Here is a 17,775-nt window from a genome sequence, read left to right as displayed (position 1 = left end):
CTCTGGGCAGGGCTTTCTAATACTGGGTGACGTAATGACCACGTATAGTTACAGCTGATATCATTGTTCGATACTTTATCCGGCGTATTCATGAGCGTACGCTAGTATGGTTGCGAATACAAAACTTTCGAAGGGAATTCAAGTAATGACAAGCAAGTCGGGATCAAGTCGAATACTCTTACAACAATATTTTTTTGAATATTATTTGTACTACGATCGACTTTCGCAAACATTCTTTTCCCCCAGCCAGACATGAAAATGACGACATCTCTTGTTTTACGTGCCGTAAACCCTGGTATGGTTATGAGACACGGTGTAGTGGCGGGCTCTGGCAATTTCGGCCAGCTGGAGTTACTTGGCGTGTGGTGACACCGCACTGCACACGGGCCGCCAGAATTTTGCCCCCATCGGAATGCATGAAATTGTAAGCTCATGAAATAGTAAGCAAGAAATCAACGCATTGAACAATAGTAGTGCTTGTCAGTACCGAATACACTGTTGTTGTGAACGTATGCTGGTATTATAGAATCATGTGGCAATTCAAACTATGTGCACCATTTCATGGCGTACTTCAGCGCGATAACGTAATTCTGTGTGCTGATTTTAATACTTCGTATTGACTTTCGATGTGCTCAAATATTCCTTATAGTAAAAGCGCTTCCCTAATCAAATTGAATAGAGAACTGTGCTACTCAAATATTTAAATATTTGAAGACTCGCAAAATCCTAGTCGTATACTACATGTGCCTCCAAACTACGTCTCACATTTACAAGTGCGCTGATGCAAAAACCGGGTATTGTTCGAGCACATTCGTCAAGACTAGTGCTAAGTTTTCTGAACTGCCTGTGGTGTTTGTTTTTTTTTTTGCGCATTAAATAAACTGTAGAACCAATAAAGGTCCCCTTATTTCCTGAAGACCCCACTCCCTCTCCCCGTCTACGGGACGAGGTTGGCCCAACGATGGCTCCTCTTAAAGTGCCTACATTGGCCCTTTCCCTTTTACGTGAAAATTGCGTACAGGGTAACACTTGCCCGACAAAAGAAGATTGACGCGAAGGCGTAAAAAAAATGGCTCCTACAGCGCAGCACAGATGCCCACCATAAACGTCTGCACGCCCATATACATATATAGAAGCTAAGCAACGCCGGTCGACGATACAACAAAGGAACTTTCTCGGGTAGGTAGGTATAAACTTTATTTTTCCTTTGTAAAGGAAAGGTGCAATGGAAGAGAGATGAGGAGAGATTGCTACGCTCGATAGTCCTCCGCAACCCTCTCTGCCCAACCCAGGATGGCCTCCTGGACGTCGGGTTTCAAGCTGCGCATGGCAGCCTCCCACTGCTCCTCATTACTAATTAGTTTTCGAAGGGACGGTGGAGGGGGGTGCTTAGGGCACCCCCACATGATATGATTAAGATTTGCTTTCTGTGCGGGGCAATATTTACAGGAGGAGGACGGGTAAAGAGAAGGGTACATGAGGTGAAGAATGTAAGGAGAAGGAAAGGTGTGAGTCTGCAGCTGTCGCCACAGTACTTCGCGCCTTCGTATGGATTTCGACGTTAGCGGCGGTAAGGATAAACGACCAAGGCGGTAGTGACTACAGATGTCGTGAAATGTTAAAAGGCGATCCCGCGCAGCAAACGGTGCCGTTGTCGAAACGGGGCCTGGCTCTTCCAGCGCCTGCGCCCGGAACGTAAATCCTCGGGCGCTGGCGTGAGCCGCCTCGTTACCGGCAAGGCCCGCGTGCGCGGGAGTCCATATTAAAGCCGTGTCTTGTTGCGGGGGATGGGCCAAAAGGAGGGAGAGGGCTGTTTTGGACACCCTACCCGCTCCAAAATTGTAGATGGCAGTTTTTGAATCACTAATAATAAGTGAATAATTTGGAACTGTAAGGGCCAGAGCTATGGCTGCTTCTTCCGCCTCCTCAGAAGAGGAAGCAGAAATAGAAGCAGCAGCAGATATCTGACCTAGCGAATTCACAACTGAGAGGGCGAAAAAAGGACGAGTACTGTATTCGGCAGCGTCAACGTAGAGCACTTCTTTAGAAGTAGAAAATCGTTTTTCGAGAGTTTTTGCACGCTGTCGTCGACGTTGCTCGTGGTGCACAGGGTGCATGTTTTTAGGGAGCGGCGGAATGAGTAGATTCTTGTGTATTTCACGCGGAATAGTGTGTTTGGCGTTAGTGGTTGGAGTTGGCCTGATATTGAGGGTATCGAGTATGTATCTTCCGGTCTGTGTGTTGGAAAGACGAGCATATTGTGAAGTTAAGTGTGCTTCAATAAGTTCAGTTAAGGTGTTCAATGTGCCTGTCTCCATGAGCCGTGCGGTGGACGTTCGAATGGGGACTCCGAGAGCGAATTTGTAGATTTTACGTAACAAAGTGTCTACGTTATTTTGTTCTCTTCTCAGAAGGAACAGATAAGGGAGAGAATAAGTCACTTTATTGAGGACGAAGGCTTGGATGAGGCGGAGGAGCTCTGCCTCTCGTAGCCCGCCATGCTTATTAGATATCCTGCCTATAAGGCGTAGAGTGTGGTCCACAGTTGTTTGAAGTGCTTTAATGGTGTGTGTGTTTAGTCGATTTCGTTGTATGTGTAGTCCAAGCACCCTGAGTCTGTCAACTTTAGGCACGGGTGTATTGTTCAGTGTTATTTGTATATCAGAGATGTGCTTTTCAGAGCCCCGATGGGCAGGAAGGAGGAGCAGTTCAGATTTAGTGGGTGAACAGGTCAGATTCATGTTACCCGCACAAACCACCACCCTGTCAGCAGCAGTCTGCAGAGTTTCCTGAATGTGACCATCGGAGCCGCCTGTCATCCAGAGGGTAATATCATCTGCATAAAGTGAAAATTTGAGATCTGATATGGATCTCAGCGTTCGAGCCAGCGGCATCATCGCGATGTTAAAAAGGAAAGGTGATAACACTGATCCTTGAGGTGTGCCGAAACTCCCCAAGGAGTAAGAACAAGAGTGTTCAGACCCAATGTAAATAGTTGCCGTACGGTTCGAAAGGAACGCAGATATGTAATCATGAATCTTTTTACCAACGCCTATAGCGCTCAGTTCACTCAATATGGCAGTGTGGCTGACGTTGTTAAAAGCCCCATGGAGATCGAGACTGAGAATTGCTTGAGTATCGAGGCTAGAGTTAGGGATAATGATGTCATGCTTCAGTCGAAGCATGACATCTTGACTGGAAAGGGATTTACGGAAGCCTATCATTTCGTGAGGGTATAAGTTGTGTTCTTCTATAAATTTGCTAAGGCGGTTGAGGATTACATGTTCAAGTGTTTTTCCGATGCATGAAGTGAGGGAAATCGGACGTAGGTTGGCTGTGTTTATGGGCTTACCAGGTTTTGGTATGAAAATAACTCTGGCGTCCTTCCACGCAGCCGGCAAGGTAGAAGTGTCGAAGCAGTGGTTAAAAAATTTAGTGAGGGCTATAATTGAGTTTTCATCTAAGTTGCGGAGAAGTTTATTATTGACGAGGTCAGGGCCTGGTGCAGATGAGGTGCGAAGGTTCGCAAGCGCGTGCCTAACCTCAGCCTCCGTTATGGGGCTACTGAGATCATCATTTGGTTGTCCGATATAGTCAGGTGCATCGTATCGATACGCGCTGGGTAGGTGTTTGTCGCGAAGATCATTAAAAAGAGTGTTTAAGTTACCTTTGTGCGAGTGAAGTAGTTTGTTAATGTGATGATTATTTGCGGTACGTGATATGGTAGGGTCTAATAAATGCCGCAGGAGCTGCCATGTCATCTTGCTGTCTAGGTGGCCATGCATGCTTTCGCATTTCTGGGTCCATTGTTGACAAGCAAGCTGTATGGCATAGTCCTGAATTTGCAAATCGAGTCTCGCAATTCTCAGTCTCAGTCGGCGATTATGTCGCCTCTTCTTCCAGCGTTTGAGGAGAGATTGCTTAGCTTCCCACATGTGAAGAAGTCGGGTGTCAACTATTGTAAAAGGCGTATCAGGTGGTAACATGGTGGTATGCGTTTTTGTGTCAGTGTGCAATTGCTGTACCCATTCCGAGATATCATCTATCTCAGTAGGCGCCGAGCAGTGACGGGCCTCGCGAAACTTGTTCCAGTTAATAAGGCTCAGGCGCTTGGGAGCTAAAGGTTTGTGTCGGAAGTGTATGGTAGTTTGAATAATGTAGTGGTCACTACCGAAGTTAATGTTCAGGTTGGTCCATGTGACAAAGTGAACGCGATGGCTGAGTGTAAGATCGGGAGATGTATCTTTAGCTACACTATTACCTAATCTAGTGGGCATGTCTATATTGTTGTGGAGGGTGAGGCGGTGATCCTGTATGTGAACCCACAAAGCCCTACCCTTGGGTGTAGAAACAGAGTGGCCCCATACTTGATTTGGTGCATTAAAATCACCAAGTATTAGGAGAGGGTGATGTTTCGCGGCCGCAATGGCTCGGGCAAAGAGAGTATTGAAGCGATGGTGTTTCGCCTGTGGCCTACTATAGACGTTTAATACGTATAAAGGCGATTCTTGAGTTTTACAAGGAAGGACCTCCAAAAAGTTGTGCTCCACATCGACGCCGTCGAAATTAGAGTGAGTTACCGTCAAATGTTTTTGCGTTAATATTGCAGTATCGGGAGAATTTAGAGATTTAGTTTGGTGTACACTGTAACCGGGAAAAGTTATGTTTCCGTGGGTCTCTTGTAGGGCAATGACTGCAGGGGGTTTGGGGCAGGAGGCCAAATATTGTTGAAGAGTCGCTTTCTTTTTGCGGAACCCCCTGCAGTTCCATTGCCATACTACAAAGTTCGAGCGATTAGGGTTTGCAGCCATTGTCGGGAGGGGGTGTAGGAGAGAAGGCGGGTACGGCTATATTTGGATTATTGGCCGTGACGGCCGCAATCCATGCAGTGGTCTGCTGCATTTGAGTTTGTACAAAATCTAGAAACTTGTCAAGTTTGTCATTTATGGCAGCTTGGCCCGTCTCCTGAGCTGTGAATCTGCTCTCTATGTGAGAAATCTTACTTTCAATGACGGCGAATTTCTTCTGTGTTTTATTTTTGAGGGCGTTTATCCTATCGTTAAGAGTTAGAACTGTGTCGCTGAGAGATTCTTCTTCGCGTGGTGTGGCAGGGGTTTTGCGCTTATTTGAGGGTGGCAGCTGGGAGGTGTCTCGAGGCATTGTAGTGTCCATGTCAGTAGGAGGAAGAGGTATCGTGGGTTCAACAGCAGGGGGCGATTGAGCAGGAATGAAAGATCGTGGTTCGGAATGCTGCGAAAGATTGCTAAGGGGCATTCGGGATTGTAGCTCGAGCTTTAACTTTTGAATTTCTGCCTTGAGGCTAGCGTTTTCAGCTAGAACTTTTTCTAGGCTAATGTTTTGAGATAAGGAGCAGTTAGAGGAAGCTGCCTGTGCCCAGCTTACCTTTAATGGGTTTGGCAGATGACTGGTGGAATGGGGGTTCGTTGACTGGGTCGGGAAGTCAAGTTCTTTGGGAGTCGAGTTTGGGCCCCGCCTCTTGCTCTTGCTGCGACCCCGCTGTGGGCCACGCTCTTGCGAGCGATTAAGGCTCGGTGTCCGGGATGATGGAACTTCTGAGGGCTTAGGTGTCTGGTATTTAGGTGTCTTAGTCTTGTAACGCTGTTTGCACAATGGGGAACCGGTGATGTGAGCTCCACCACACACGACACAGACGGGTTCACATTCATGGTCCATTGAGGAATCCTTCAGTCCGCACTTGTGACAGATTGCATCGGGAGTAGAGGGGCAGACATCCTGGCGATGTCCAATTTTTCGGCAACGGGTGCAGGCTTCCACCTTCAGTCGGAATGGGCGGCAGCGAAGCGTGCAGCCTTCGTAGTTGATGTAAAAAGGGACGTGCGTGCCACGGAAAACAACCAAGATGGTTTCGGTGGTGCTCAGTCGGCGAGCGGCCCCAATGGTCATGGCTGGATTACATCTTTGGAGGGTTGGAAGGATTTCCTCGTCAGCGTAATCCAGAGGGAGATGAAACCTTCCACGACAAGAATCTACAGGGTCGGCAACGTGGGTGACGACTTCGTAGGGGACTCCGTTGAACTTTAAGGTCCGGATGTTGTGGTATAAATCTGCTCGGTCCATGCTTGACGTACTCACGAGCACTGTGTGACTGGTGGGATTGACCCTGATTTGATCAGGGCTGCTGATGGGAAGTCCAACTGCTTTGAGAACGAGTTGTCGTAAGACACAGGGGTGCAACTTGGTACAGTCGAGACCCCCGCGTATCCGAAGAATCACCTTGTAGTCCGCATCGGGCAGTGGTGGAGGTTTAGGCTCCCATGAAGATGGTTTCTTCAGATCCGCTGCGCAGGTGTCAGCCGATGAACCAGTGGGACGAAGGTCAGCATGTAGAGCACGCCATGAGCGAGCGGCGTCGCCTCCAGCAGCGACGCCCGCTGCGACGCTGGCCGCGTCGCGCTGGGCGCCTCCACTCATACTAGGCCGGCGGTTAGGCCTAGCGCGGAAGCGGTCGAGCTGAACAATAAACAGTCAGCACTGTTCTCAAGGAGCATTATCACATCCCAACAAGGTGTCGAATGGGTGCCAGGTCCACTTACAGTTGGTGTGATGTGTGATCCAGGGTCCAAGGACCTGAAGAGGTGGTCATAACACGGTAAGTAGCCGGAGCCAAACGTACACACGTCAGCGTTTGATCGGGATCAAGACGCGTCTCAACTTTCTCGGAATATTGTCCCACGCCGAGCATCTAGCGAGAGGGGTGATACGGCTTTGCGCGCTATAGCGGCAAGAGTCGAGGTCAAACCGCGTCTGCCGAGTTTGCCAATTTAAAACTTCTCGCGACATCCTCACCAGCGCCACCCTCCCACTCTTCCACAAGCGTCCTCTACTACACACACTTCCAAGTCTGGGAAGCTCCGCAGACGAAGCACTTTTGGCGTGTTCATATATATATAAGTTGGTATTTTACAGTGTTCCTTTCGCATTTTATTTTGACGCGTGCGCGTCTGTGAGTACGCGGAGCGTATCTAGAGGGAACTGAAAAAAACAAAAAAACGGAAACCAGACAAGATGCAGAAAGAGAAAACGGCGGAAACGCAGCGCGCGCGCTGGCTGTTCGCTCTCTCTCTCTCTTGGTGGTAAGAAGCAAGGAAGGAAGTCAACCCGCAGACGGCAGGTCCATGAACTGGCGTTAAACTCGTCGACGCGCGAGAGGGGGCGCTCGAGATGTCACCGCTCACCAGAAAACGTGCGGCGGATGTTAGGAAGACGCCGTAGTAGCCGAGACGAGGCCGCAATGTTTTGTCTTTGCCATAGAGGATACCGGATGTGTGGTGACCGCCCTTAAGAGTAAAAAAGGGTGTCGAGAAAGGGTATTCTTTAAAACAGCGCAGTACACGAACGATGACGACGCGTAGTTGGAAAACGTTGGTTCGACTAAGCGAAACGCCTACGCGAGAGTGGCAGTGGAGGATATAATAATCTCTTTGGCACACGTATTGGTGCAGCCCACTGCAACTACCATCTTTTTTCACTTCCAAAGTAACACAGAAGCCGATGAATGGAGGCGAAATGTGCTGCAGAGGTTGTATGAACAAAAATAAAACGCCTTTGGCGGCAGACGCACCTGAATGCGCGCCTCTCTGCTGTTGCATCCGCGATTTGACCACCCCTCTAATGGGAAAAGTGTTGGACAAACCCTTGGAAGACGACGTGGGAAATGGGGAAAAATAGACGAAAAAAGGGAGGCATATGTGTAGGCAGGGCTGAGCCCCGGCAACTACAAGAGGTTTAAATGTGGTAGTATCGTCACTTCCAATAGCGGAGCTTTCGACCCAAACATGTGCCTCCATCTACAACCAACCCAACTCAGCTTTTACCTCTATCGAAACGAAACGTAATGCGCTGCCAAACTGCAGCCACGCTGCTATATTTTTTATATTCACCACCAACGTGTGCTAAATCGTAGCCCCAGGACAGAAATTGGCAAGATACTCTATAATGTTTTTTTATCCATGGCTGCTTCAGATCAGTTAGCTCCCCGCCCCCCTTCTGTCAATCATCTAAACCTAACATCATCAGTGGTCGCCGCCGGGAGACCAACCCGCAACATGCACAGGTGCGCATCATGGTTGCCGAGCCATACCAGCTAGTGTAACAGGTTCAAATTGAAGTGATAGCTGTTTACACTTCGGTTTCATTGCTGTCATTGCTGCTGCTTTCATTCCAAGAAAATTAGACGGCACACACCACTGGGAAAGAATCGGCGAGAGGAAAGTGCATCACCAGAATATGGTCAACGCTCTTTCCTTTCGCCTATTCTTCTTCCGTGGTTTGCGTCGTCTATTGTTTTGTAACGTGCACCAATTAGGCCAACAAGTTTTACTAAACTGCTTTCATTCCATCGACGTTCTCAAAAGCCTGACACATCAGGCAAATATTTTCGGCACCCTCCGGCACTACCGTAGAAGAAAATGAAAAAAAACAAGCATCGTCCTTCCTATATGTGGAGAAAGCTACGGCACGATGACCCCTCGCGACGATTTCGCCACTGGCCACAGCAACATACACAAAAAAAAAAACAAGGACAGGACGGGCCATCATGGCACTCGCTTGAGGCCGGCCTCACCAGTTTTCAGCCGGAGCGGCGCGATGAGGAGGACGATGACAAAATGCGCGTTATTACACACGCCAACAAGCCTTACAAACACACGCGCGTCCCATACACGAGGCGCTGTGCTGCATTCCCAGCAGATCGCTTCCATCCGGCGGAGCGGGGACGGTTTTCGCCGTGGGCCCCTCCTGGGAACCTCATTACACCGCGCGGGCCTACCTGCTAGAGGACCGGCCAAGCCAAGACAAGCCCGGCCAGGCTGGGCGAAAGGCTCGCTCATGTGAGGAAGAGGAGAGCTCTTTTTCTCGCGTAGTGTTGTCCGTCTCACGCGATGATGTTGTAAGAAGGAAAAAGTGACCGTGTTCACCCCCCTCCCTTCTGTCGGTGGCCCGGGTCACACAACACGCTCAACGCCACCGGAGGGCCGGCTTCTTTGGCAACGACCCGTCCAGCGCGTCACCTTCTTTCCCGGGAATTTGGATGACCAGCGAGCGTCGGCATGCAGAGGGGGAGGTTCGAGAGCACCCGAGGGCTCGCTCCGGTGGCACGGACATTATTTCACGTTCCTCCTGCCACGCTTGAAGTGTCCTGAAATGCCCCAACGAGTGGATATTCCAGAAGGTAGTTCGAAAGCACTTCAGGGTTAATCTCGACTAGAAATCTCGACGCACTATAGCCATTCGATCGATCACTGATGCGAAAAGACGTTATTATGATAGGACATTCCTTATTTGCCGAGATATTTCTCCCCCAACGGGACATTGTGTTGATTGACGTTTCACTTCCACCGGAAGTTCAAACCAAGTCACTTTCCCAAAGGCGGCATAACGATTTCTTGCTTCCGGAACGACCGCTCGATTACCTGAAGTCACTTGTTGAGGGTCTCTCATTCTTCTCTATAATGCTGTAATCTGAGCAACGCTTGAACAATAAATTATGCTTGATGCGGCAACAATGAAGCAACCATGCGGCACATGTGCGCATCTTTATACTACGAAAGAGCTGGTTCCATTCACACTGATCTGTACTTGGCGACACTCAAGTAAACCTGAAAATCACTTCTGAAGCCTCACGCGCCAAAATTACGATCGTATGACGTAGTGGATGATTATGAGGTATGACGTAGTGGACGACCCCGGGTTAATTTTGACCATCGGGGTTGTTTCTTAACGTGCGTCACGACGCAAGCAGACTGGTGATATTGCATTTTGCCTTCATCGAAATGTCGCCCCCTACGAAGAACTGGATCAGGCGTCCTCGAGGTAGGCGCTGTAACAAATTAGCCGTAAAGGTATTCGATCATTCCAGCGACTATAGGCGGCGCAGCGGTAGGTCGAAATGTCGGACGAGACGGTGACGTCGCGAGAGTTTACGTCACCGTCGCAGAGCGTGAAGACGCGTTCACTGGTCTATGACTACCGAGAGACCGAACTGCGTCGCAGTTTTATCAGCGTATGTCAGCTTCGGAGCACGGCTACATGGCGCCGCCTGCGTCGCGGGAATGGCCGAATACCATGGCGGGTAACGCTCGCGCGATGCGCCTACACGCTTCCTCTGAAAACAATATGGCTTCTCGACGAGAAAGAAAGGAGGTAATGGCGACCTCGAATGACTAACGAGATAATCTGTCAGTAGGCTGCGGCTGCGTATATCGTGTGACGCGTACAAGGATACGGAACGCTGGGCGAGAAATCTAGGCCTATTCGTTTTATAGGTGAGAGGCCGTCAACTGTAAGGACACTTGGAACGCAACACCTCCATGAATAACATTCAAAGGTGCTTCTATCACAGTTCTGCGCACCTTGTTCTAGTTCTTTCATCTTTTGTTTTTCGTGTACCATTGTCTCTAAGCATGTTGCCTTTTCAAGGCAGAATTTTGGTGATTTGTGGGCATCATGATGACGCCATTGGTGATGTCGTCGCGTGATGATTTTTTGCTGAACCAGATGCCTCATTGCGAAAATTACCCGTCGGTGATGTCGACGCGAGCTTTGTAAAAAATTAACATGCCATAACATCATATGCATACCATCGCGATGGCACAGATAGCCAACATTTGTAACGCGCTATCACGTCATCGCATGGCATTGACGCCTGGTCAAAGGTGGACCGATACACAAAGAAGTGCAGGATTCGGTCAGGCGTAGAGAGATTGCAATACCTACCATCCCGAGAGCGTTTTAAAGCCATGTTGTGGATAGAAATCTATCGAAAACGGGATTAGAACATCGACTAATGACAAAAAAACCGACAGACCTACGTGGAACTCGCAGCTAAGTTCCAGTGAAAGCTGGAAGAGCGGCCTTTCTAGAGCCTTTCTTAAACATTATTTCGGTAACTGCTACGAGAACACCTGCAAGCTACCCGCTATGCCAATAATTATTCTACTTTTTTGTGTAATGGCGAGGTATTCCGCATGATGATGATGCCGCTGCTGCGGCTGATGATGATGATGATGATGGCTTAAATACATATCCATCATCATCATCATCATCAGGGGCATTCACCATGCATGATATTCTTCGTCATTCTTTGGAGAAGCCTGATGCCCACTACACGCGTGCAATAATTTTTGTGCAGTTCTTTGATGTGTCACGCAGCCACATCATAAAAAATTGCACAAAATGTCTTGCAAGCCTGTAGTGGGTACCATGCTTCTCCGAAGAATGACGAAGCATGGCATAGTGAGTGCCCGTGAAATCTGACACAGTGGGTATGAAGCCACAAGAGAAGGCGAACAAGAACAAGAATGCCTGCCTACTACATGAACGTTTTGATGATTCAAGGCGTAGTGGGTACCCTGCATCTACCCGAAGAGTGTTGAAAACGGCTATAGAAGGCCGCCCTTCCCGCTTCCGCTGTGATAGTGCTGCGCGTACTGCGTAGACCTGGCGGTTTCCATTTTCAATCTGTGCATGCAAATGCGACCAACGTTGGAAGTTAGCGTCTGCTTTCGTGTGTTCCATTCACCTATTTTTCACACTCTCGCTGTTTCCCCTATCGATGTGAATACAACCAGTCCAACTAGCCCGATGGCAACCTTCCTAGATACGTCATGGAGTCAATTTCTTCAACTCGATGTTATGTACGTGCTGCTTTGCCGACCTCATCAAAAACCTTTGACGGTAGGGCCATATGGCTTCTTCAACGGAGCTACTCATCTGCCATTTCATTAAACGCCTTGAACGCTAAACAACACACACATAGCCACACAGAAAAGCGGGGCCAGTAAACACCCTACACCGACGCATGGCGACCTACATTGGCAAACTGTTGATCCAACATTGGCCCTGTGGGACCCAACATGCATGGTCGAGCGTGCCGCTTTCGCTTCGAAGTAGGCCGGACTGCAACGTGTGTTTCGCGTTCCATGTACAGTAGTGACAGCCACGTGACATATTACCAGGCCCACGGGGAAAACAACGCGTAGGTACCACCGGAGGTCACACACGTGACGCGGTGAGCCACGCCCCCTTCCGCAGTGGCTTCGCCCCTACCTTTTCATTCTTCTATTTGATATTGTAATGTAATTCACTCGATTCTCCTCGTCCATCAGTTTTTTTACTGTTTTGTTATCCATTGTTTCCAATTGCAATCCACTCGCTTCAACTCAGGCAGGCTGGAGCAGGGCGACAGCACATTCACGTGGACGTATTCGTGTGGGTATGGAAGAAGGGATGTGGAACAATAAATGATCTTTGCGATGAGGTTACACACACACACACACACACACACACACACACACACACACAACACACACACACACACACACACACACACACACAGTGGCCCCTAATGTAAGAAAGAAAGAAAGAAAGAAAGAAAGAAAGAATGAAAGAAAGAAAGAAAGAAAGAAAGAAAGAAAGAAAGAAAGAAAGAAAGAAAGAAAGAAAGAAAGAAAGAAAGAAAGAAAGAAAGAAAGAAAGAAAGAAAGGAGCGAGTAGATTTGTCATCAGTTCGCCCCTTTGAGCCTATGGAGGCCGCACCCGCCTCTGACGTTTAATGCGTTTTTCGGGGCGGCCCCGGCAAGCTTTCTCCGGGGTGGCGTGCAACGCGCTCACGCAATAGATTCGCTCACTCGGCACCAGAGGGCAGCTTATACGGCAACCGTTCGGACATTACGCGGAGAGGCAACGCGCGCGGTGTATTACGGCGGCAGCCGTTTTCCCGGTTCATTGTACGGTCGCTCAAATGTATTTTTTCAGAGCTCACATGGGTTGTCGAAGCAGGGATTCATCTTGCAACGACCTTCCCGAGGGCGCGGCGCCAACAAATCAATATAGAAGCTCCGTCAGAAGCGTACACACCCGCGGTAGAAGGAATTGAAAGGAAAGGTGTTAACATTGGGCGTTGGAGATTTCAGTTTTGTTACAGAGCATTTAGTATTGCTTAATGCAGAATGTTTAACTCATTTCTCTTTATAATCGATATTGTGACCGTGAGTATGAGTAAGCGTACTTATAAAAAGTTGTTAGCGATTTAAAGTACTTGGGTACTCTACTATAAGAGACCGAAAACCATCCCGTGGGCCTATGTGTTTAGAAAAAAAGTTGAACGGTTTAGAGTACCTGGCACTCTACTATGAGAGAGCAGAAAGCCGTTCCTTGGCATAAGAGCCCACTGTTTGGGTGGGAGAGCTTAAGAAATCTCTGCCATTGTTTTAGAAATCACAACGTACGTATTAGTCAGTCCACCAAATAAATATGTAACCGCGGAGTTAATCACTGGTTTAATGCGGGTTGCTAATTAAAGTCTTTCACAATAATAGGTCGAGCCTGCTCAGAAATCGTAACTGATTTTTGTCACCCTTCGTTTTTCAGCGGAGCGGTGGTTTGAAGTGGGGCTAACCCATTTTCTGCGACACACGAGAAACCCACCCACAGCTTCTAATACAAAGCTAAAACCAACAAACCCTGCCAAAGTCAATACCAAGCAGACCATCCCATAGATGTGTGTGGGCTTTCCCTTTGAGGTGGGGGGGGGGGGGGGCCTTGTATGCCCTTACCTAATATTTCTACATATACGGCGCTGACTTTCGGCACCCCCTCGTACGTTACTTGAGAGGCGGCCGCCCCCCGCTACTGCCTTCCCCCTTGCGCATTCCTGTGGACTGTCAACACCACCGAAACTTTCAGCCACAACAGAATTTTCGAAAACTAATAAATCAACCAAACATCGATCCACACCAACAGCTCGAAAAATCCATCAAAACCTTCGGCAAACACAAACACCATGGCCGACCAGAACCTACCGAAGCCACCAAAAGGAATCGCTAAAGGAACGCCGGTAATAGGACAGCTTAACGCCTGCCGCCTGACCATGTTTCCTCCGCAGAAGCCGTACATGTAGCAGCTCCGTTGTAGCAGCTGCCCGCAATCCCTGCCCTCCGTGCACGCCGCCCACCAGAGGCACCGTTAAGCCGCCTCGGGTGTCCTTGGCGGTCGCCCGAACTGTACTACGCGCCTCGATTTCTCGAGCGTGACCCAACCGATGAGCTTGGCGGGAGCTCAACGGTACGGCATGGATGCAGGGGGGGAAGGGGGGGGGGGGGCGCTTTCACACACGCAACGCTATACGGCGCAACAACTCGACCAAGAGAAGCGTGAGCGCCTAGAAGGTTACGTCAACTCCCTCTACCGGCGTTTTGTCTCGTAAACGCTAGCCGCGTCATTCACTAGTATTTGTTTACTATTTTTTTCTAAGGCTGAATTCTGAAGGCAAAGTCGGGGATTTGTTTGTTTGTTTCTACCGCTGGCCTCCCGTTTGGATTGTTGTCTCCCTTGGTACGCAAGAAGCGTACCGATCTCGACTTCCTATAACATAACCTTACCTCACCAAGCTATGTGTTTTTTTTTTTTAGTTCTCTCTAGTGTCCCTGTTTTCACGCATTATTTATTCATCTGATGTAACCCAGCTTACCGTTTTTATGTTCGTTTTGCGCCTGCTATTGTTTCGGAGTCGACCGTGGAAGACTTGCAAATCTTTAGTCCGAAGTTTTCTCAGCTGCTTGACCCCTTTGTTCGAAGCAAGAGGCTGGCTCCTCCGCACCACTTCTTTCTCAACTGCGTGCCCTTGTCCTACGTAAACGTCGCTTTCGGGAGCGCAGTCTTGCTTAGTGTGATACGGCTAGTGGTCGATACGCTTACCTCTGTCGTCTGAAAATGATTGGTTGTTCTTGTCGTCCTTGTCATTGTTGTTGTTGGGAAGTACCTACGGCTCATGTTGTGTGTTTTCAATTTTCGCATCACGTGACCTCCGGAAGAACGTTGCTTTTTCTGACTTAACATAGCGCACACAGGAAACGTATCCCAAGACTGGTGCAATGACACGACACGTTACGTCAGTTCTGTACTGCTTACGCTAGCGTTCCGTTCTCTCTTCTTTTTCTTTTTTTGTGTGTGTTGTCCGCAGTGCGCTAGACTTGTTCTTGCTACAAAATGTGGTCATTCTACGCAACATGGTGACCGTCCTACTTACAAAGCACTATTCTTGAGAAGTCTATTCGGTTACAGTGCATAGGTGAGCCTTTTTCGTCACGATTGGCAAAGACATCTTGCGATCGCGTGACGTTTGAAACCTTGACATTCGGCATGAATTTGGAACTCATTGTAGCACACGCGTCTTGAGACAGGACGACGCTTTTGTATCGGTATGTCCGTCTCATTGCGTCTGGTTGCCGTCATGTAGGGTCTACCGGGAGCAGGAGGAAACGTTCACCCTGGTCAACAAAGGATCGATCACGATAGTATTTAGAAATAGTCTATCGAAACATTGACAGCAATTACTTGCTCTTCCTGCTCAGGTACCCTTTGGCAGAGAACTCAAGAAGCCATCATGCTGGAACCCTGTGAAGACATAGCTGTGAAGACCCAAGCCCACACACCACGGTGAAAACATCCTGTATAGATCTGCACCGCTTCTAGACACCTGCAACGCATCTACAGATCATATACAAGGAACGACTGAGAAAAACACTGCTTGAAAAAAAATGTGCTGACTAATAACTGATGGAAAGATGTCAGCTGTACCTCACATATACTGCACATAAATGAACTGTTAGACGCCGGTGACAATATCTACAAATTCATAACAACTCAAATAAACATTTGTCCTCGAAACTTCTACTGCACTTTAGCTGGACCTTTACCAGTGAGATACTTTTCTATAGCAGTAATGATATTTTACGTGGTTAGGTTTATATAGTTGTTCACGTTAGTTATCGTTTCGTCCTCAACTATAACTGTTATCTCAATCTTAACCTCATTATCTTCAAAGGAATCGCAGTGCAGGACAATTTCTATTGAGGCTGACCTCTGCACTCTTCAGCGATAGAAGATTCGTCAGCTTTTTCTGACTCCCCGTGCACCTATGTAAACTAGAAGTGTGATACTATGTCGCACTTTGCGACTCCAAATACGCAGAAAACGTGTCCCTGCCGTCAGTTGCCACTCATCATCAAGCCTTATCCCAGTTGCCGCATCGCCGTACAATTAACCGCTTCGTTGCGTCGAAAAAATACAAACGGGGTACTATACTACTCGATTATACGTCCGCGTCTGGCAGACGCGACGTAAGATTGCCGCAAGATAGCGACCACCTTCATGGTGGCCCCGAATCCGCTCGTTGACTTTCGGTGTCATCCTGGCCTGACTGGCTAGCCGACCAGCCGGCGTTGACCCAAAGAACCTCCCCCTTCGTGCGACGCCGGTTGGACAAAATGCCCGGCTCTTCTTCCGCGATGCGACCACATTGTGTGGTCGTGCCAAGGTGGACCACGCGGCGACCGGCAGGACGAGAACAATGACCGGCATTCTGTGGCGGATCTTACGGAGAGTTACCAGATGGAGAGATGAACCAACTCTAACCGGCAACGTAGAAAAGGCCTCTCGGAGCTTTGGCGTGATTGCTGTTGGTAGATATCAGTGACAACCCGGTTAGTGAAACTGGTCATACGTTATCTCTCGTAACTGCAAGTACACCTGTCTCGTGTAAAACATGCTCTCTTGTCCTGCCAATGAGCCCGTTGTACTACACCTATGGCACATGCCACAGCCTGCTATAGTGACACTCCTTAGTTCAGCAGGTCTTTCTTCGTTACTTTCTGAAAATGTTTTTCAAACGTCACTAACTCCTCAGGATCAATTAAAGTTCATTTTCTGTCCGTCTGTATGTCTGACCCAACATTTTAGACACCATAGAAAATACGGCCGCCACGGCCGGGATTCAATCCCGCGACCGAAAGCTACGGCTGAAGGCAATCATCTACAGTATTAATAGTCATCGCTCCCTTGTATACTTATCCTCGGGATTAAAGATAATTCTTACCTTTCCTGGCACGTTTCTGCATATAAAAGCTTGAAGAACTGAACGGGTCATTGTGATTCAAGCTTTCGCTTCCGCAATTGCCCTTTAAGGCATCCTCCGCACACTTCTACACCTTTGCTTTTTTTTCTCGTCGGCAGAGAAAAAAAAGTCTCATTCAGTACACACCCATTCATCTATCTATCATTCTTATCTTCTCAATCTGCCTAGGAGAGAAAAAAAATGAGAGAGAGGAACCGAACATTCACAATCTTCGTTTCTTCCGGCTAACCCTCTAGCCCCGTCCCCGGCCCCAGACCAAAAGGGGGTCGCTCTGATTCTGGCATCATGGCGGTCTATCTAGCAGTCGTATCTAGGTGACACCTTCCGAGTGGTTCTATACCGAAAAGCCGTTTAAAGAGGGAGAATGGCGATAATTCATTCCCTAGCCCGGTCAACGTTGTGACCCCCTTAACAGTCCCCGGCAGTTAGACCTCCTTGGCCCTTCGTAACGGCGCCCGGAAAACGCTTCACATAATGGGTCTAACGGCACTCGGAGCTTTTTCGTTCAGTTATTTATTCATTTTTATGCGTGATTGGTCTATCTCGAGCGTCGTTGACGACTGGACGACTTTCTTTATTTCCTGTCGTTAGCCTAGTGGCCTCGAGGTCAAGATAAAAGGGTCAAAGGTGTCCGGCAAGCCTAATGCACGTGCTCTATGTCACATGCGGGACACAGCCGCAAATCAGATAGCTTAGCGGTTTTATATAATTCTGCATTCAGACTATGAAAAGATAAAATAAACGCAAGCGAAAGACTGGTATAGACTAATGAGAGTCCATGCCTAACGGCCACGCTTCACTGTGAATAGAATTCGTGCAAC

The 17,775-nt window shown here is 48.5% G+C and overlaps 2 protein-coding genes across 6 annotated transcripts in view; both read right to left on the bottom strand.

The window, feature by feature from the left end:
* Positions 1–17,775, bottom strand: part of LOC119167210 (uncharacterized) — a 184,734-nt gene that overhangs the window by 94,318 nt on the left and 72,641 nt on the right. The window lies entirely within an intron of this gene.
* On the bottom strand, positions 1,172–6,797 carry LOC142765625 (uncharacterized). Its single transcript, XM_075866912.1, has 2 exons — positions 6,576–6,797; positions 1,172–6,492 (listed from the first exon to the last, which is right to left on the bottom strand). Exon 2 carries the CDS (start codon positions 6,451–6,453, stop codon positions 4,795–4,797), a length of 1,659 nt encoding a protein of 552 aa, XP_075723027.1. The 5' UTR covers positions 6,454–6,492; positions 6,576–6,797; the 3' UTR covers positions 1,172–4,794.

The sequence above is a fragment of the Rhipicephalus microplus genome, chromosome 6 (genome assembly GCF_043290135.1).
Source record: "Rhipicephalus microplus isolate Deutch F79 chromosome 6, USDA_Rmic, whole genome shotgun sequence".
NCBI classification, from domain to species: domain Eukaryota; kingdom Metazoa; phylum Arthropoda; class Arachnida; order Ixodida; family Ixodidae; genus Rhipicephalus; species Rhipicephalus microplus.
The sequence above is the reverse complement of the archived record's forward strand: the minus strand, read 5'-3'. Positions and strand labels throughout refer to the sequence as shown.